The sequence below is a fragment of the Mustelus asterias genome, chromosome 5 (genome assembly GCF_964213995.1).
Source record: "Mustelus asterias chromosome 5, sMusAst1.hap1.1, whole genome shotgun sequence".
NCBI lineage: Eukaryota > Metazoa > Chordata > Chondrichthyes > Carcharhiniformes > Triakidae > Mustelus > Mustelus asterias.
In genome coordinates this window covers 70,090,390-70,110,510 of record NC_135805.1, presented here as the reverse complement: position 1 = coordinate 70,110,510, position 20,121 = coordinate 70,090,390, and the positions used below count along the sequence as shown (strand labels likewise).

The following is a 20,121-nucleotide window of genomic DNA, read 5'->3' as shown; positions in this document are numbered from 1 at the left end:
TGGTCTCCTTCTGCACTGTCAGAATTCAATGTACAAGGCTGCCTTTTGAACTCCCCTCCTGGTTGGGCTGGCTGTACTGTTGATGGCAGTTGTGTTGTGTGATCCTTTCCTCTTCAGTCCAATGCTGGCTCTGATTTAGAGTTTGGCATCTTTAATGGCAAAACTGGTCAAGCCAGCTGTGCAATTTAAGTCACATGCATCTGTATTTTCTTTTCATCCTCTTGCTGTTTTTTGTTGCATTTCTCATATCATCAATTCAAACATTAACCTACCCTATGAATCTCAGATGTTATGAACAGAGGATCTTATATTTTGGGGCAGCACGGTAGCACAGTGGTTAGCACTGCTGCCTCACAGCGCCAGGGATCCGGATTCGATTCCTGGCTTGGGTCACCGTCTGTGCGGAGTTTGCACGTTCTCCCCATGTCTGCGTGGGTTTCCTCCCGGGTGCTCCGGTTTCCTCCACAGTCCGAAAGATGTGCTGATCAGGTGCATTGGCAATGTTAAATTCTCCCTCAGTGTACCCCGAACAGGCGCCAGAATGTGGCGATTAGGGGATTTTCACAGTAACTTCATTGCAGTGTTAATGTAAGCCTTACTTGTGATTAATAAATAAACTTTATATTCCTTTGGCTTATGATTTCAGCGGCCTTTTTTCTCATCCTGCAAGTTGGGCACAAATTCCTCAACTGTGCACTGAACCCAGTTTAAGCTGTGATGCATTCGCACTTCCTGTTTTGTACATGCTATGCAACACATTGTTGTTTGATGATGACCGTTGTTTTCATTTGTTTGACATTCATTTTTGAGCCCAATTCTGGGCTCTTGTTGTTTAATCGATGATAAACCATCAGTTGTCAGCTTTATGCTAACCTTGCAGTCATGTTATCATTGGTGTATTATCAGTCCTCCATTCACCACAAATGTCATTGTTGATTATCTGTCTCTGCTTCAAGCTTGATTTAAATTACATATGCACATGCAAAATAATGTTTTCTAACTTTTCTCACTACTTGGGTTGCATTTGCAGTAAACCATTCTAGAAATGGTTCTCCTATTTTCTTTCGTTAAAACACTTTTGTACCCGATCCCGTCTTTCTGTCTCCCTGTCGTACCTCAAAACTGTTACCACCCTTAATTCTCAGCCTATCTTGGTTAAGTGAGCCTCATCCTGTGTTACATGAGTAGGGAAGTAGAGAGAAGTAGAATATTCTTTATCTTTCAGGCTCTTGCCAAAATTTAAAGGGTTAATTTGTTCCAGTTAATTAGTACGTGCTGAGAGAAAAGTTGTTTGGGGCAAGATTCTGAATGACAGTTCAGTTTGAACAGGTTGATGCCTTCCACTATCTTGAGTCACCCATCACGTAAGATGCAGAGGCTATCAAAGAAATTTGGGCTTGACCGTACAACGGTCATGGTGCTGTGAACCCACTTGGAGTATGGAGTAACTGTAGCATCTTGATTCCAAAGAAAATTCATCTACTGAAAGCCATTGTATGGCCAGTGATAATGAATGGATCATCAACAAGAGTGACGAGGCTCAAATAAGGGCATTTGAAATGAAAGGACTCAGGCGGATATTATGTGTTTCCTCGTGGATGGCCAGTTGGAGAAAGGAGCAAGTGCGCGAGAAAGCTGACATTCAGTGGAACTTGCTTGAGACAATTATATCAAGGGAACGCTCATGTTTTGGACACGTGATACAAACATGAGGGGAGTGCTGGGGAAAAGAGGTCATGCAAGGAAAAAAAACCTGGAAAATGTGCACAAGGAAGAATCAAGATGACATGGATGGCTAATAGCAGAACATGGACTGTCCTCTCTATGGGACAGGCAGAGAGGCCAGCAAAAAATAGATATTAGTGGAGAAAGATTGTTGATAGTGTGGCCAACCCTTGGAATGAGGACAGATGAAACTTAAGACAAGGAGATTGGGAGCATCAGGCCTGACAAAATGAAGATTTTGTCCATTGTTCTGTAGTGTAAAAGTACAGAAATATTTTTCCCTTCACTGAACCTGAAGCCCATGCCCTTTTTTTATGGGTGCAATTTTACCACTTCACCGCGCCCAGCAAACAGCGCGGGAACCGAGCGTGCAAAAAAAGCGATTGGCGTCCGGTGCTCAACGGTTTGCTATGTTTTCAGTCCCCCTCCAATGGCGCGAACCGCTTCACGACCAGAAAGCCGATTAGCATATTTAAATGTGCAGAGCCCATTCGGAACCCAACACATGGAATCTTCTGGCCTTTGGGCACAATGCCACAACAGCGAGAATCAATACTGCTCTCCACCAGCACAGACCTGGCGTGATGGTCATACCAGGGTGCTTGAAGCCCATTGAAGCCCCCCAGGTGGTTGGCAGCATGGCCGGGCAGTGCCCATTGGATAGTACCCACCTGGCAATGCCACCCAGACACCCTGGCACTAACACTGCCCGAACTGCAGCCAGCTCACCAGCATGTATACCCCACTCAGTACCAGTGCAAAACTCCCAACTCTCCAAAAAAGTGACTACGTGTTGAAAGATTGTGATGTGGAGCACACCTGAGAAGCCAATGCAGTTCACCACATTTTTCTCACTCTTCGGACACCTAGAAATATTTTGGTAAAATTCCGCCCTATATTTTAAAAGGTTCAAGATGCAAAATCCATGTGGGTGATTGGGTTGATCATGTCAAATTCACACTCCCATTTGGACTCATATCAGCCCCAGTGAGTTTGCTAACTGACTGTTGGTTATTGTACATTATGTAACTACTGCCGATCTAATATTGTTTTGAACTATTGTAGTCTTTGTCTTGCTTGTTGTTTTTGTTAGAACTACAGTACATTTTATATCCCTAAGACGTAAGTAGACATAGGAACATAGGAGCAGAAGTAGGCCATTCAACCCATTGAGCCTGCTCTGCCATTCAGTACAGTTATATTAATCATCCACTTAAATGCCTTCTTCATGCATTAACCCCGTATCACTTCATTTCATTAGAATTTAGAAATCTGTCAATCTCTGTTTTAAGCATATTCAATGACTGACACATCACTTCCCTCTGGGTTAGAAAATTCCAAAGATTCACAACCCTCTGTCTGATTAAATGAAAATTCTCCTCATCTCGGTCTGAAGTGGCTTTCCCCTTGAAATTGTGTCCCCTGGTTCTAGACACCCCAGTAAGAGTTTTAACAACACCAGGTTACACCCCAGCCAGGGAAAGTATCTTGCCTGCATCTCCCCAGTCTATCCCTTTAAGTATTTTGTGGCTTCAATGAGATCACCTCTCATTCTTCAAAACTCTTGAGAATACAGGCCCAGTTTCCCCAATCTATCTTCATAGGACAGACAGGCCATCCTGGGATCTAGTCTGCTGAGCCTTTGTTATACTCCCTTTATGACAATAATATTCCTTCCTAAGATAAGGGGACCAAAACTGCACGTAGTACTCCAGATGCGGTTAACCAAGGTCCCCATTGAAGCAAATTTTTGCGACTCCTGTACAATATTAGAATCATAGAATCTCTACAGTGCAGAAGGAGGCATTTGGCCCATCAAGCCTGCACCAATAACAATCCCACCCAGGCCCTATCCCCGTAATCTCACGTATTCCTGCTAATTCTGCTGGCGCTAAGGGGCAATTTATCATGACCAATCAACCTAACCCACACATCTTTGACAGGAAACGGGAGCACCTGGAGGAAACCCACACAGACATGGGGGAGCACGCAAACTCCACACACACCTATATTTTCTAATATCTCACCATTTAAAAAAATACTCTGCATATCTCTTCCTCCTAACAAAGTGAATAACCTCACGTTTTTCCTCATTATGTTCCATTTCCATATTCTTGTCCACTCACCAAGTCTGTCTAAATCCCTTGAAGCCACTTTGCAGCTTCCTTACAACACACATTTCCACTTAGCTTTGTGTCATCTGCAAGTTTAGAAATATTACATTTGGACCCACATCCAAATCATTGATGTATATTGAGAACAGCTGGGGCCCAAGTACTGATCCTTGTGGTATCACACGAGCCACAGCCTGCCAATCCGAGAATGACCCATTTATTCCTACTCTCTGTTTTCTGCCTGTTAAGCAATCCTTCATCTATGTCAGTATATTACCTCCTATCCCATTTGCTTTAATTTTGTTAACCAGCTTCCTGTGGGGGACTTTATCAAAAGTGAAAATCCAAGAATACTATGTTCACCAATTCCCTTTTTATCAATTCTGTGAGCAACAGCCTCAAAAAACTCCCAACAGGTTCATCGCATTATTTCTCATTCATAAATCCATGTTGACTGTGCCCAGTCAGATCATTGTTATCCAAGTGTCCAATTTATCATGTCCTTTAGAATAGATTCCAGCCTTTTCCTTCATACTGAGTGAGGATAAAAATTCTGTAGTTCCCTGTCTTCTCTCTCCCTCCCATCTTTAATAGTGGGTGACATTTGCTACCATCCGATCTGCAGGAACCATTCCAGAATTTTGGAAGATGATCACCAAAGCACCATTAGGTGGAGTTTTATGGCCCCGTTGTGGCGGGGGATGTGGCCTGAAAATGTAGTGAACTGTTCAAAACTCCATTGACTTCAGCAGGACTGGAAAATCCTGCCGGTGATAGAAGCTTGAAAATTCCATCCACTTTCTCGGTGCAGACTCAATGGGCTGAAGGACCTTTTTTGTGCTGTGTGACTCTGTGACTCTATCTCCACAGCTTCCTTTCTCAACACAGTGTTGTAGAATATCAGGTCCTGGACATTTATCAACCTCCAATACAACATTTTTACTTATACTAATTTCCTTCAATTCCTCATTCTCAGTCCTTTGGATCTTTAATTCGGGAAAATTTCTTGTATCTTCCTCCGTGAAGACAACCACAAGTATAGATCATCATGGAAGATGATGAAATTTGAATTCAATAGAAATCTAGAAGTCTAATGGCGAACAGGAAACCATTGTCAATTATTGTAAAAACCCATCTGGTTCATTAATGCCCTTTAGGGCAGGAAATCTGTTGTCCTTACTTCCTCTGGCCTATTTGTGACTCCAGATCTACAACAATGTGGTTCACTCATTAATGCCCTCAAGGATGAGCAGCGATGTCCATATCTCATAAACAAAAAAAGAACTTCTCTGCCATTTGTCTATTCCTGATTATAAATTCTCATGACTCTGCCTGTAATGGACCCACATTTGTCTTAGCCAAACAATTCCTTTTTATGTGCCTATAGAAGTTTTTTAAGCTTTATGCTACTTTACAGCTATTTTCAGTTCTCTTTCTTTATCATTTTCTTGGTCCTTCTTCAATATATTCTAAACTGCTCCCAATCCTCAGGTTGACTATTATTTCCGGCAACTTTATAGATCTTTTCTTTTAATCTTATACAAGTCTTAACCTCCTTAGTTTGCCACAGCTGACTGACTGACTTTTTGGGTTTTTGCACCTTGAAGGAATGCACAGTTTCTGTAAATTTTGTAATAATTCTTGAAAGACTATCCATTGCCTATGCACCGTCATACCATTTCACTGTGTTTTCCAAATCCACCGTGGCCAATTTGCTAATGGATGATTGGCTAAGGGCGTGTGCCAGCCAAGCAGCCAACTGCTCAATAGTACATAGAACATAAAACAATACAGCACAGGATCAGGCCCTTCGGCCCACGATATTGTGCTGAACATGACGCCTAATTAAACTAATCTCTTCTGCCTGCCCTTGGTCCATATCCCTCTATTCTTTACATATTTATGTGCTAATTAAAAGCCCCTTAAACACCCTGTCGTATCTGCCTGCACCACCATTGCTGGCAGCACGTTCCAGATACCTCCCACTCTCTGGTTAAAAAACTTGACCCTCACATCTCCTTTGAACTTTCCCCCTCTCACCTTAAGTGCATGCCCCCTAGTATTAGACATTTCAACTCTGGGGAAAAGAGTCTGATTGTCAACCCTATCTATGCCTCTCATAATTTTATAGACTTCTTTCAGGTCTTGCCTCAGCCTCAGCCGCTCCAGAGAAAACATCCCTAGTTTGTCCAACCTTTCCTTGTAGCTCATACCCTCTAATCTAGGCAGGACCCTGGCAAACCTCTTTTGCACCCTCTCCAAAGTCTCCACGTCCTTCCTGTAATGTGGCGACCAGAATTGAACGCAATACACTAAGTGCAGCCTAACCAAAGTTTCATAAAGTTTTATCAAGTACCTGTGAAAGTTCCACTCTATGCTGAAGGATGAGCCTTATTTCACTAGAAACACATATGTTAGTCTGGAAGCAAGTGGCTGTCCAAGGACAGAACACGTGCCCTGCTACTCTGCTTGCCATATTGTGCTGAGAAACGTATTACTCATGCAATTTCTTTACTTTCATCCTTCCCTTCTCCACTGTCATGTCAGCAATGTTAAATTCTCCCATGATTAACCCGTAACCTGTTCAGTCGTGTATGTACAGAATTGTATAATGTTTACAAACAAAAATTCAAGTGCAGTGAATAAGCTGTGTAGATTGCTGAGGTTACATTGTGAAAGCTGAATCTGCACTGGGTGAATGTTTTGGCTACACAGGAAGCACTCTTTGCCTTAAACTCAGCATTTCTAGTATCTGCAGGTTAGTTCCCTTAAACGTTGTAGTACAATTTACATAGCATAAAAATGAAAAGTGCTGACCAAAGATCACTGCACACATAGCAAAATTTTCTCTGTAAAGTTATTCATTTAACTGATAAAACTTAATGTATAAATTTCTGTTATACTAAGGAGGATAAGATATGTTGAAACAGGAACAATTAACGATTGAAAATAGTAATAGGATTAAAGATCAGAGTGTTCACCCTGCTGGGTACTCATATTGGGAAATTATAAATGCAGTATTTTCTGTCCTTTTATTTTAATTCAATTTTGGGGAGTGGCCCTTAATTTTCTAATATGCATTCTTAGCAGGTGATGTTCCCTGCCAGGAGCATACATTTGTAAAATTGGCTCTCAATTCTTCCTGTGGATATATTTGCACATCAAATTAACCAATCTCCTTAGGCCAGCTGCAAGCTTTTTTTAGCTTATTAAGCAAAAGATAGTGGTGCTTTATCTGGAAGACATTTCTGCTTTTAGATTCCAGTGCTGATATAAACTACTTACAGGTGGGATGCTGAGTAAAACTCACTGCTCCAATGATATACCTCGAATATAGAATAGCACCTATTATACCAGACTAATAGGGGACCCTCCGGGAACCCTGGATGACTCGGGATATTGAGGCCCTGGTCAAGAAGAAGAAAGAGGCACATGACGTGCATAGGCAGCTGGGATCAAGTGAATCCCTTGAAGAGTATAGGGGGTGTAGGAGTAGAGTTAAGAGAGAAATCAGGAGGGCAAAAAGGGGACACGAAATTGTTTTGGCAGATAAGGCAAGGGAGAATCCAAAGAGCTTCTACAAATATATAAAGGGCAAAAGAGTAACACGGGAGAGAGTAGGGCCTCTTAAGGATCAACAAGATCATCTATGTGCGGATCCACAAGAGATGGGTGAGATCCTAAATGAATATTTCTCATCAGTATTTACTGTTGAGAAAAGCATGGATGTTAGGGAACTTGGGGAAATAAATATTGATGTCTTGAAGAGTGTACATATTACAGAGGAGGTGGTGCTGGAAGTCTTAAAGCGCATCAAGTTAGATAAATCTGGAGACCTGATGAGGTATATCCCAGGACGTTGTGGGAGGCTAGGGAGGAAATTGCGGGTCCCCTAGCCGAGATATTTGAGCCATCGATAGTCACGGGTGGGGTGCCTGAAGATTGGAGAGTGGCAAATGTTGTGCCTTTGTTTAAAAAGGGCTGCAGGAAAAAGCCTGGGAACTACAGGCCAGTGAGCCTCACATCTGTGGTGGGTAAATTGTTGGAAGGTATTTTGAGAGACAGGACCTATAGGCATTTAGAGATGCAAGGACTGATTAGGGACAGTCAGCGTGGCTTTGTGAGTGGAAAATCATGTCTCACAAATTTGATTGAGTTTTTTGAAGGGGTAACCAAGAAGGTAGATGAGGGCAGTGCAGTTGATGTTGTCTACTGGACTTTAGCAAGGCCTTTGACAAGGTACCGCATGATAGGTTGTTGCATAAAGTTAAATTTCATGGGATCCAGGGTAAGGTATCTAAATGGATACAAAATTGGCTTCTCGACAGAAGCCAGAGGGTGGTTGCAGAGAGTTGTTTTTCAAACTGGAGGCCTGTGAGCAGCGGTGTGCCTCAGGAATCAGTGCTGGGCCCACTGTTATTTGTCATTTATATTAATGATTTGGATGAGAGTATAGGGGGCATGGTTAGTAAGTTTGCAGATGACACCAAGATTGGTGGCATGGCGGACAGTGAGGAAGGTTATCTCCAATTGCAGTGGGATCTTGATCAATTGGGCCAGTGGGCTGACGAATGGCAGATGGAGTTTAATTTAGACAAATGCATTTTGGTAGATTGAACCAGGGCAGGACTTACTCAGTTAATGGTCGGGCACTGGGGAGAGTTACAGAACAAAGAGATCTAAGGGCACATGTTCATAGCTCCTTGAAAGTGGAGTCACAGGTGGATAGAGTGGTGAAGGCGGCATTCGGCATGCTTGGTTTCATCGGTCAGAACATTGAATACAGGAGTTGGGACGTCTTGTTGAAGTTGTACAAGACATTGGTGAGGCCACACTTGGAATACTGTGTGCAATTCTGGTCACCCTATTATAGAAAGGATATTATTAAACTAGAAAGAGTGCATGAAAGATTTACTAGGATGCTACCGGGACTTGATGGATTGAGTTATAAGGAGAGGCTGAATAGACTGGGACTTTTTTCTCTGGAGCGTAGGAGGCTGAGGGGTGACCTTATAGAGGTCTATAAAATAATGAGGGGCATAGACAAGGTAGATAGTCAATATCTTTTCCCAAAGGTAGGGGAGTCTAAAACTAGAGGGCATAGGTTTAAGGTGAGAGGGGAGAGATACAAAAGTGTCTGGAGGGGCAATTTTTTCACACAGAGGGTGGTGAGTGTCTGGAACAAGCTGCCAGAGGTAGTAGTAGAGGCGGGTACAATTTTATCTTTTAAAAAGCATTTAGATAGTTACATGGGTACGACGTGTATATAGAGGGATATGGGCCAAATGCGGGCAATTGGGATTAGTTTAGGGTTTTTTTAAAAAAAAAAGGGCAGCATGGACAAGTTGGGCCGAAGGCCTGTTTCCATGCTGTAAACCTCTATGACTAATTGTTTTAATTTCCTACACTTACAACCATTGGAATCCACTTCACTTAGATTGACAAGTCAGCCCAGAATCATGCGTAGCCTTGTGCCATGGTCCTTTAGCACTAGGGCTGAATTTGGGCTCATGTCAGGTAGAGAGACACCCTTCATCCGACAATCTTGGATGCGTTCAATACCTGGAAAATAACCATATTTTAGCGCACATTTTTATTCATTCCCCTCCAATAATCAGTTTAGTTTTGGCTTAAGCAAGTGAATTTTATCCATATGTTCAGCAAGTATGAAGGTACTAATTTTTGATAGAACAATAGCCAAGTAGTCCTGCATGAATTCAGTTTTAAAATAAGTATTGCATGAATCAAAATGAAGTGTTACAAAGTATTCAGAACGTAGAAAACAGGCTATGTGGCACAGCAGTTTTTATGTTTCACACACACCTCCTCCCCACCATTCTTTATCTAACTCCATCAACATATCTTTCTCTTCGTATCTTTTATCTAGATTCCCTTTAAATATATTAGTGCTATTTTCCTCATGTTTTGATCAATTTAGTTATAATGCAATAAATTGATATGGTTTTACATAGAGAAAATCTATTTTGCTGCAAGTAGCACATTAACATGGTTAACTTGGGTGTTTGTGAGTTTTCAGCATGTTAGAGAGTCCTGATATTAAAAAGAACAAAGAAAATTACAGCACAGGAACAGACCCTTTGGCCCTCCAAGCTGACCATACTGCCTGATTTAACTAAAACCCCCTACCCTTCCAGGGACCATATCCCTCTATTCCCATCCTATTCACGTACATGTCAAGGCACCCCTTAAAAGTCACTACTGCATCCGCTTCCACTACTTCCCCCGGCAACGAGTTCCAGGCACCCACGACTCTCTGTGTAAAATATCTGCCTCGTACATCTCCTTTAAACCTTGCCCCTCGCACCTTAAACCTATGCCCCCTAGTAATTGACTCTTCCACCCTGGGAAAAAGCTTCTGACTATCCACTTTGTCCATGCCCCTCATAATCTTGTAGACTTCTATCAGGTCTCCCCTCAACCTCCATCACTCCAGTGAGAACAAACCAAGTTTCTCCAACCTCTCCGCATAGCTAATGCCCTCCATACCACGCAACATCTTGGTAAATCTTTTCTATACCCTCTCCAAAGCCTCCTCATCCTTCTGGTAGTGTGGCGACCAGAATTGAACACTATATTCCAAGTGCGGCCTAACTAAGGTTCTATAAAGCTGCAACATGACTTGCCAATTTTTAAACTCAATACCCCGGCCGATGAAGGCAAGCATGCCATATGCCTTCTTGACTACCTCCTCCACCTGCATTGCCACTTTCAGTGACCTGTTTACCTGTGCACCCAGATCCCTTTGCCTATCAATACTCTTCAGGGTTCTGCCATTTACTGTATATTTCCTATCTGTATTAGACCTTCCAAAATGCATTACCTCACATTTGTCCGGATTAAACTCCATCTGCCATCTCTCTGCCCAAGTCTCCAACTGATCTGTATCCTCTGATGGTCCTCATCGCTATCCGCAAATCCACCAATCTTTGTGTCGTCCACAAACTTACTAATCAATCCAGTTACATTTTCCTCCAAATCATTTATATATATATTACAAACAGCAAAGGTCCCAGCACTGATCCCTGAGGAACACCACTTGTCACAGCCCTCCATTCAGAAACGCACCCTTCCACTGCTACCCTCTGTCTTCTTTGACCGAGCCAGTTTTGTATCCACCTTGCCAGCTCACCTCTGATCCCATGCGACTTCACCTTCTGCACCAGTCTGCCATGAGGGACCTTGTCAAAGGCGTTACTGAAATCCGTGTAGACAACATCCACTGCCCTACCCTCATCAATCATCTTCGTCACTTTCTCGGAAAACTCGATCAAGTCGTGAGACACATTTGTGAGAACGTTGAATCTGATGATGTATTGTTTGTTGTCGATCTGATGCAGCAATGTATTGGCCAAGGAGTCATCAATTATATAATATTCTTTGTAAACTAGGCACTGGAAAAGACCTGCAGAGTAGCTGCTGGATATTCTGGGATTAGAGATGTTTATTCCAACCAACCAACTCATGATGATGTGCAACAGAGCTTCTTTCTGGCAGAAACTCTGAAGTAAGTACCAAAGTAGAAGAAAACATATTGATTTTGTGCCACTTGTCTAAAGTGTCCTTAAGTACCATTTGTAGCACTGGCGCACATATATGGATGATGTATTTTAATAAAAATGTGTGTGAACATAGCTTCATATGAGTAAGATCTAGAAAGAGTGTAGATAATCTTTGAAATAAATGATTTTGGGCCAAGAACAAACCTCCAGTCCTCGCCAAGGACTTCCATTTGGAAGTCAAAATGTGAAAAGAATGACCTTTGGTAGAGGTCGTATAATTTCACTTCTAAAATGTCATAACTATTCTAGCCTGATTCTGTAGAGCAAAACATCTGAATTCTAAACATAACCCTTACAAGAAGCATGATACACATATATTTCATCCAACAATTATATTTGCATGACAGAAAATCTAGAATGAAGTTGGTGAGTACAAAATAATATGAGTGGAATTAACACATAGCAAGGAACCCAAGCCTGACAGGAAAGGCCTGCAGATCTCTTGATAATATAAATCTCATGGAATGTGCAAGTATGGAGATCAGGGACATATGTAACAAAAACAGTGCAATTATCATAGAAGATTTTCATTTTCACATACACTGGGTCACACCTAGAAACTTCTGAGCGTATATACTTCCATGCCACGTTGTGCAGTGAAAATAATAATTAGGAAACAAAGATAGACTGAATTTTCTATATTTTTTAATTTAAATACAACGGAAATGTATTAGTGGAGGATAGGAATAGAGTTGGGAAAATGAAAAAACACAAAGGAATTACCAAAGGATACATCAAATATAGTATTCAGAGCTATTCTTTCAACAAAGCACCGAAGAATGAGAGCAAAAAAAGTTACAATTGCCATCATACCATTTGTGCATAGCATCTTCAATAACGTGAACATTTACTGGTCTGTATTTGTGTGTGGCCCTTCAATAAAATATTGACAACACAAAGAAAAACAAACTCATGAACATTAATTTGAATTACATAATTCAAAGCAGTGAATAACAAGGTGTATAACCTGCTAGTTCTTTCGGATCCAGGATTTGGGAATACCATGTGTGTAGAAAAAGACTAGTGCAAAGATTTAAATTTGAGATTTTTGTTCTGAAATGGTCCAAGAGTGGTTGTACCATACTTCCTTTGCAGTTCCCTTCAATCTAAGCTGCCAGAATCTCTGTCCCACTGTCCAGTAGTCGTAGATTTCAAAGCTGGAGTGGAGCAGATGTTTGCAGAAGGTTTTGAAATAATGTCTGTCAGTAAAGATTTCCTTTGTCTACAAGCAAGTGGAAGATTGAACTTGCCCTGCTTAATTTCTTTTTCCGCCCCCGCCGCCACCGCCACCCCCCCCCCCCCCCCCCCCCCTCCCAAAACACCATTTTGGACACTTGTTTGAATGGAGTTTAACTGAAATATTAGTAAACAAGAGGGTAATCCATTTACATCTCAGTACATCCATTTTATTGCGACTTTAAATCCTGATCTCATGGATGGAAGAAAAACTTCAATGATTTCAGGATGCCCCAAATTGCTTTGCATCCAATTAAATTCTTTTGAAGTCATTTCCTAAATTGATTGGTTCATTCATGAGAAATTCAAGCCAAACCAAATAAGGAGCAGGGAATAAACACAAAAAAAGTCCATGAACAAAAGTGCTAAGTTTTGGTTATGAAGAAATGATTTTATTTCTTTGTCGTAGACAAGAATGCAGTTTTTTAAAGCACATTGGAATAAACACTTAAATATCTGAACTCAGTAGTGTTTTTCTGTAAAATGAGATTCAAGCCGTTCAGCATTAAGTTCCCATTAATAGGGTTGGGTACATGTCAACAAGTTTCCAAGTGATTCACCTGAATGTCAACAATAGAATTTGTGCCAGTCTACATACTTGATGAAGGTATGCTTTGATTTGTCGTCTTTTGCCAAAAAAAGGTTTGTATCTCTCAAAATCATCTGCTACAGGATTGTGTGCAGCTGCCATTTTGATGTGAATATGTTAAAACTGATGAAAAAGAAAATTAACTAATATTTGCTAAAGGTAGAACTATGAGCATTTGATTCAAAAGCTTGCTATCACAAATTTCATTTTTGAAAAATTAGTGGCAAATCTAGATCCATGTTGGACTTGCATGGAACAGCATTGTTCAGAATTTTGGAGGAATCTAAAGTTCTACGTATTGCTGCAATCTCCTTAGAGACCAATTCTTAGCGCCTGATGTTTTACTTCTGTTCATTTCCTTTCCCAGCCTGGTAACCTTAAATCTCAGAACTGTTTTTCACACTGAGCTTTTGGCCACTGGAGATAGTTGTTCCAGCATAAGTTAGGTGAATCTTGCAGCTTCATTTTAACTCCTCATGAATTTAATCTTTTCAATCTGAACATGAAATCCTACCCTCATTGCTGATTAGTGAACTACAGCATCTTGTTGCCTATAGGTGCTGTGCTCTCCCCCTCCAGAATTCTGGCAGGCTAATCTTGTCTGAGAGTTTTCAGGATATCTTGCACCCTTCCTCTCTCAAGACCATCTCCATTGCTACATGAATCATGGGCCTTGTATCCAGGTTGAAATGCAGCTTAAATATCCTTAAGACCCTGACTCTCTTATCTTGGAAGTAAATGGACAGCTTGAGGCACAACTGTGTACACCCCAACATTCTCAACACTTTCCTGGGTCTTTGGAGATTCACAGTCTATCAACTGTTGGCACACAGGCAGCTGCCACTGTCTCCAAATCTAAACACCTTGCACCTCCTTCCCAGTAAAACAATCCGGGCTCCCCCTTAATCTCTAAAATAAATCACCCAGGCTTGCTCACAGGCAGAATTCAGAACAGGTCACGTGGTCCCCTTCATTTTACTTTCAGTTGAAGACATAGTCCTAAAATTTAACCATCTTATAAACCTTGAACTTGTAACAACAACATTAAAATCAGTGGGTTCATATGTTACCTTTCTCATCTGTTTTAGTATGAACTCTTGTTGCTTGCCTCCAGGTATCTTTATTTGATGTTCTCTGATGATGACCTCCTTCCACTGGACCACTGGATCTTCAACAGCGAAGCGCATCCATTGCCAATTATTCGCAAAGATCGCCAACCTGTTGAGAAAAAATCAGAGTAGCGCAAATGTTTTGGACCTTTTGAATAGTATCCATTGAATAGTAAATATTATTTTAATCCAAATGTGCGTGCTGTAAAACAAAGCAAAATAACTTGTAATATGCAACATGCATGCTGCCATAAAATTAATATGAGGCTGCAGGAAATGGACTGCAACAATCTTAACCACCTCTGTGAGGAGATGTCTGCTTTGAGCTGCGATTTTTGCCATGTTGCAAAAAAGCCATAATTAATTGAATATCCAGAGATTTATTTCCAAGGAACTTTTTTTTTCCTTTTGTTTGTTGTTAAGCCACGCATTTATATAAAAACAAGAGACTTTCTATGCGGGATCATTTCTATTCTGGTTTCATTGAATTCTATAAATTGAGAGCTTAGCATAAATGCTATATTACATTTGTTTTATATTTTATATGGCGCTGATGAATGTCAATGCGCTAGATCGATAAAACATCGACATTTTTTATTTCTAGTAACTTGTTTAAGATCTGAAGATGAGGAAATCAAAAATGCTGTAAGAGATGGTAGTAATGTATTGCTGAAGGCACGGAATAGACCCAAAAGACAAATATTGCACTTGACATAGATCTTCTGAAATAAGTCAGGTATTGAATATGTGAATCAATTTCAACTCTTCTGTATTTTATGATTTATTTTCTACACTTGATTTATTTTGCGTACTTCTGCAAATTAAAACATTCCCTTTATACAAAGTACATATAGGTCTCTAATGTTGTAAATTGTTTGTGTCGACTTCAACAAAAATAAAATATTTTTATGTACGTTTTCTAAAGTGATGAATATAAAATGTGTGGGAATAGATGCATTATCTAAAGAATTGGTATTTTAATTACTGTACAATTTTCAACCATTGTGGGCAGGATGCTTAAAATGTTTACTTTTTTCTTCTGACATTTGCTGTGCAGATAAAATCTCACCAGTGAAAATATGGTTGGTTGACAGGGATCCAAGATCATTAATCATCTCAAGTGTGACTAGAAACTCAGTTGAAATTCTTTGGCAGTTGCTGTTGGCGTTGTGTGTGTGTGTGGTTTGGGAATCTTTGATATCAGTTTATACATACTCTGTGGTCACAATTCTCAAAGATGGTTTGTACATTCCTTCCTGGACACATTCTATAAAAAATAAAATTGAAGAAAAGACATTTGTGTTGTGCTTGTGTATTGTAACAGGATATAAGACTGGTAAAGAACTGCAGGGAGTTTGTTGCTCTGTATTAAGCATAATTGCAGTAACAGCTGTATTTAGATCAAGCTTTTAACATCATAAAGCATTCCGAGGTTCTACATAAGAAGAGAAAAAATGGATTCTAAACAAAAGGAAGAATTAAAGAGGGATGACCAAAAGCTTGGTCGAAGAGGTGGGTTTTAAGGAGGGTAATCAAAGAGAAGGTTAGAAAGGAAATTCCAGATTATTCTGTCGAAGGATCATTTAGATCCAAAATGTTAACTCTGTTTCTCTCCACAGACGCTGCCAGACCTGTTGATTTTATCCAGCATTTTCTGTTTTTAATTTTAGATTGTGGTGACTAAGCATTTAATGGCATGGCTGCCAATAGTGGGCAAAGGGTGAATGAGTTGCACAAGAGCTACAATCAGAGGAATGTATGGCATTTAATCAGCTAGAGCTGATTACAAAGGGAGAGGTTAATGCTTGGTTTGTGATTTGGGAGCAGAAGTGGCGGAACAAAGACAGACAAATGGAACTTGATGCATGATAGGCTCTGGGCAGTGAGGTTTATGAAAGGGAAAATGGGAGACTGCCCAGAAGACCATTGGGAATGTCTAATTCCAGAGGTAATAAAACCAGGAATGAGTGTTTCAGCAGCAGACCGACTGTAAAGGGTAAATGCAAACAATATTGCAGAGATGGAAATAGACAGTCTTTTGTGATTATGGCAATTTAGAGCTGGAATGTCAACTCAGGGTTTGCACTCCGAGGCGACATATAGTCTGGTTCAGCTTGAGACAGTGGCCAGGGTGGAGAAACAAGGCAGAAGCGAGACTATAAAGTTTGCATTGGTTCACCTTTTGCTGTATGGGTTCAAATCAAGTCCAGGCATCAAAGATGGGATTTAAGTGCTCATTAACCCGTGATGCTATTGAATCCCATCCCAATTATGCAAACGTTGCTATGGAGCTACCAGCAAAATTGGTAAACATTTATCTGTAATTATCCTGTGGACAGATGGAATGCCAACTACCCATTCTTATGTATGAATCTGAATAGTAAATGTTAGTGAGTGTTCAGTCAAGCTGGGAAGGTGTCCAATTGTAGCATTGTCCACAGTGCATGTGTGCCTTCCAGATAAGAATCTAAAATACAACTGAGGTTTCTAGCAAACAGCCAAGATTCCATAGAAATCTACACAGTGAATAAATTCAAACTAATGATCCCCAGGGTGCACACATTCATCAAATATAATGGGCTTTGCACTACACAAAGTGCTCATTTTGTACTTGTGTAAAAGAAACATACTGGGAGTGATTCTCCCAGCCTGCTGCACTGCTTTTGTCACGCGGTGGGCTGGGAGACTCCAGCGGAGGCCAATTTGCGGGCTTTCCGCTGGGTGCCACGGACTCTCTGGCAGCCGCCATTTCAGGCGCCATCAGCTCTGTGCCAGAAATTGGCGCGAAGCTGCAGAATTTATGTAAATTCTAATTTCCATGCAATTTAACTATTATTAGTGGGCCCGGGACTGAAATCTCCAGGCCCACTAGCATCTCCTCCCCTCCCCCACTGGCTACAGGGGAGGTCCCAGGGGATTGGAGAATAGCCAATTGTGTTCCTTTGTTTAAGGAAGGTAGCAAGAATAATCCAGGTACTTACAGGCCGGTGAGCCTTACATCACTGGTAGGGAAATTATTGGAGAGGATTCTTCGAGACAGGGTTTATTCCCACTTGGAAATAAGTGGACATATCAGTGAGAGGCAACATGGTTTTGTGAAGGGGAGGGCGTGTCTCACGAACTTGATCGAGTTTTTCGAGGAAGTGACAAAGATGATTGATGAGGGTAGGGCAGTAGATGTTGTCTACATGGACTTAGTAAGGCCTTTGACAAAGTCCCTCATGGCAGACTGGTGCAGAAGGTGAAGTCGCATGGGATCAGAGGTGAGCTGGCAAGGTGGATACAAAACTGGCTTGGTCAAAGAAGACAGAGGGTATGTTTCTGAATGGAGGGCTGTGACAAGTGTTCCTCGGGGATCAGTGCTGGGACCTTTGCTGTTTGTAATATATATATAAATGATTTGGAGGAAAATGTAACTGGTTTGATTAGTAAGTTTGCGGACGACACAAAGGTTAGTGGATTTGCGGATAGCGATGAGGAACATCAGAGGATACAGCAGGATATAGATCAGTTGGAGACTTGGGCGGAGAGGTGGCAGATGGAGTTTAATCCGGACAAATGTGAGGTAATGCATTTTGGAAGGTCTAATACACATAGGAAATATATAGTAAATGGCAGAACCCTGAAGAGTATTGATAGGCAAAGGGATCTGGGTGTACAAGTACACAAGTCACTGAAAGCGGCAATGCAGGTGGAGGAGGTAGTCAAGAAGGCATACGGCATGCTTGCCTTCATCGGCTGGGGCATTGAGTTTAAAAATTGGCAAGACATGTTGCAACTTTATAGAACTTTAGTTAGGCCGCACTTGGAATATAGTGTTCAATTCTGTTCGCCACACTACCAGAAGGATATGGAGGCTTTGGAGAGGGTACAGAAAAGATTTACCAGGATGTTGCCTGGTATGGAGGGCATTAGCTATGAGGAGAGGTTGAAGAAACTTGGTTTGTTCTCACTGGAGCGACAGAGGTTGAGGGGTGACCTGATAGAAGTCTACAAGATTATGAGAGACATGGACAAAGTGGATAGTCAGAAGCTTTTTCCCAGGGTGGAGGAGTCAATTGCTAGGGGGCACAGGTTTAAGGTGCGAGGGGCAAGGTTTAAAGGAGATGTAGAGGCAGATTTTTTACATAGAGGAACTCGTTGCCGGGGAAGGTAGTGGAAGCGGATACGGCAGTGACTTTTTGGGGGCATCTTGACAAATACATGAATAGGATGGGAATAGAGGGATATGGTCCCCGGAAGGTAGTGGGTTTTAGTTAAGTCGGGCAGCATGGTCGGTGCAGGCTTGGAGGGCCGAAGGACCTGTTCCTGTGCTGTAATGTTCTTTGTTCCCCTAGCCAGGAGTGGTTCACTCCAGCGGGGTTTAGTACAGCTCCCCACTCGCGGGGAGCTGGCGGCCCACCAAAGGGTCGGGTGGGGGGGTGCCCCCTTGGGATTGCCACCTTTGCATTGCCAGCCTCGGTAGTGCCAAGGGGTTGGGGCTTGAAGGAGGGGCAGGGGGGGGATCAGTGGGGGGGTCCTGCTACCACTCTGCAGTCGGGCTGAGTGATAGAGGGAGGCTAGCAATCGGGGCAGGGCATTGGGGTGGGGGGTGGCAGTCGCCTGGGGGTGCTGGGACTGTGGGGAACATCGGGGCTGGTGGTGTGGGGGGAGGGGTTAAGGCTGATCAGACATGTTCTGGGGGGGGAGGGGGGGGGCAGTGATTGGGCTGTGGGGGGAATCTCATGGCCAGCAATGAAGGGTCGCGGGGCTGGCCAGTGATCAGGACGTCGATCTTGGCGCTGACAGATCGGTGCATGCGCAGTGGCGCGCGCTGCGCTATGCTGACAGCCTCTCCAGCGGGAATAGGTCCCACCCCTGAATTTCCACGTGATTTATGCTTGTGCACTCTGCAGTACTCAGTGTGGGAGATTCATTTTGAAACTCCCACTGAAAACACGCAAATTCGACATTTAGAATTATTTTGGGGGAGAATCGCCCCCATTCTTTGCCTGCTCACAAGCTATTGGACCAGTCGCAAAAGCCATCAATCATGATTCACATGCCTTGATAGTTAGAGAACTTGATAACAGTTTTTTAAAAATAGTTGACATCAGGGAGAATGAAAGTGACCATGAAGCTGTTTATTTTCGTTGGAAGATCAAACAATTGCCTAAAACCATTTAAACCATAGAATCCCTACAGTACAGAAAGAGGCCATTCGGTCCATCGAGTCTGCACTGACCACAATCCCATCCAGGCCCTAGCCCCTGTAAGTTTTAGGGCAAATCCTCTATGATTAAAGAACCCAGGGATAAGGAAAATGGCCGACTGGCTGTCAGGCCACATGAATATGCAAGAGGCTGGGAATAACGAGAAGATCGAGACAGGGATGATCTAATCAACAGGAAACAAAGGAGAAATCATGGCCAGCAGACGAGGAGTAAATAGCCCAGCAGCAAGACAATGAGAACAGAGATCATTCCATCCACGGACAATATCAAGACTCAGCTCGCTGATGGGATTCCAATCAGGCTGACTCAGAGAACATTTAAAAGACATTAAAATATCAAGGGCGGTCCCGACAGTTCTGGCCCTTTTGTTCCAGTCAATCAAAACTACCAATGATCAGAAACTGTTTTGTGTGAGAGAATCACTGGTTCAGGTTTTAAAAAGGGACAAGCAAGCTCTGGACTTTCTCCTCTCTCTTCCCCTGTTCCTGCCTGCCTCTCGTTCATCTCCAGCACGCAGCCCGAAGCCCACTGAGCAATTTAAACTAGGATTGTGAG

The 20,121-nt window shown here is 42.1% G+C and overlaps 1 protein-coding gene across 1 annotated transcript in view; it reads left to right on the top strand.

Annotated features, from left to right (window-relative positions):
- Positions 1–15,197, top strand: part of man1a1 (mannosidase, alpha, class 1A, member 1) — a 492,377-nt gene extending 477,180 nt beyond the window's left edge. Inside the window, exons 11-12 of the mRNA XM_078212736.1 lie at positions 11,249–11,364; positions 14,359–15,197. Of these exons, the coding sequence (XP_078068862.1) occupies positions 11,249–11,364; positions 14,359–14,485 (243 nt within the window). The 3' untranslated portion in view covers positions 14,486–15,197. The remainder of the gene's footprint in view (positions 1–11,248; positions 11,365–14,358) is intronic.
- The last annotated feature ends 4,924 nt before the right edge of the window (positions 15,198–20,121 follow it).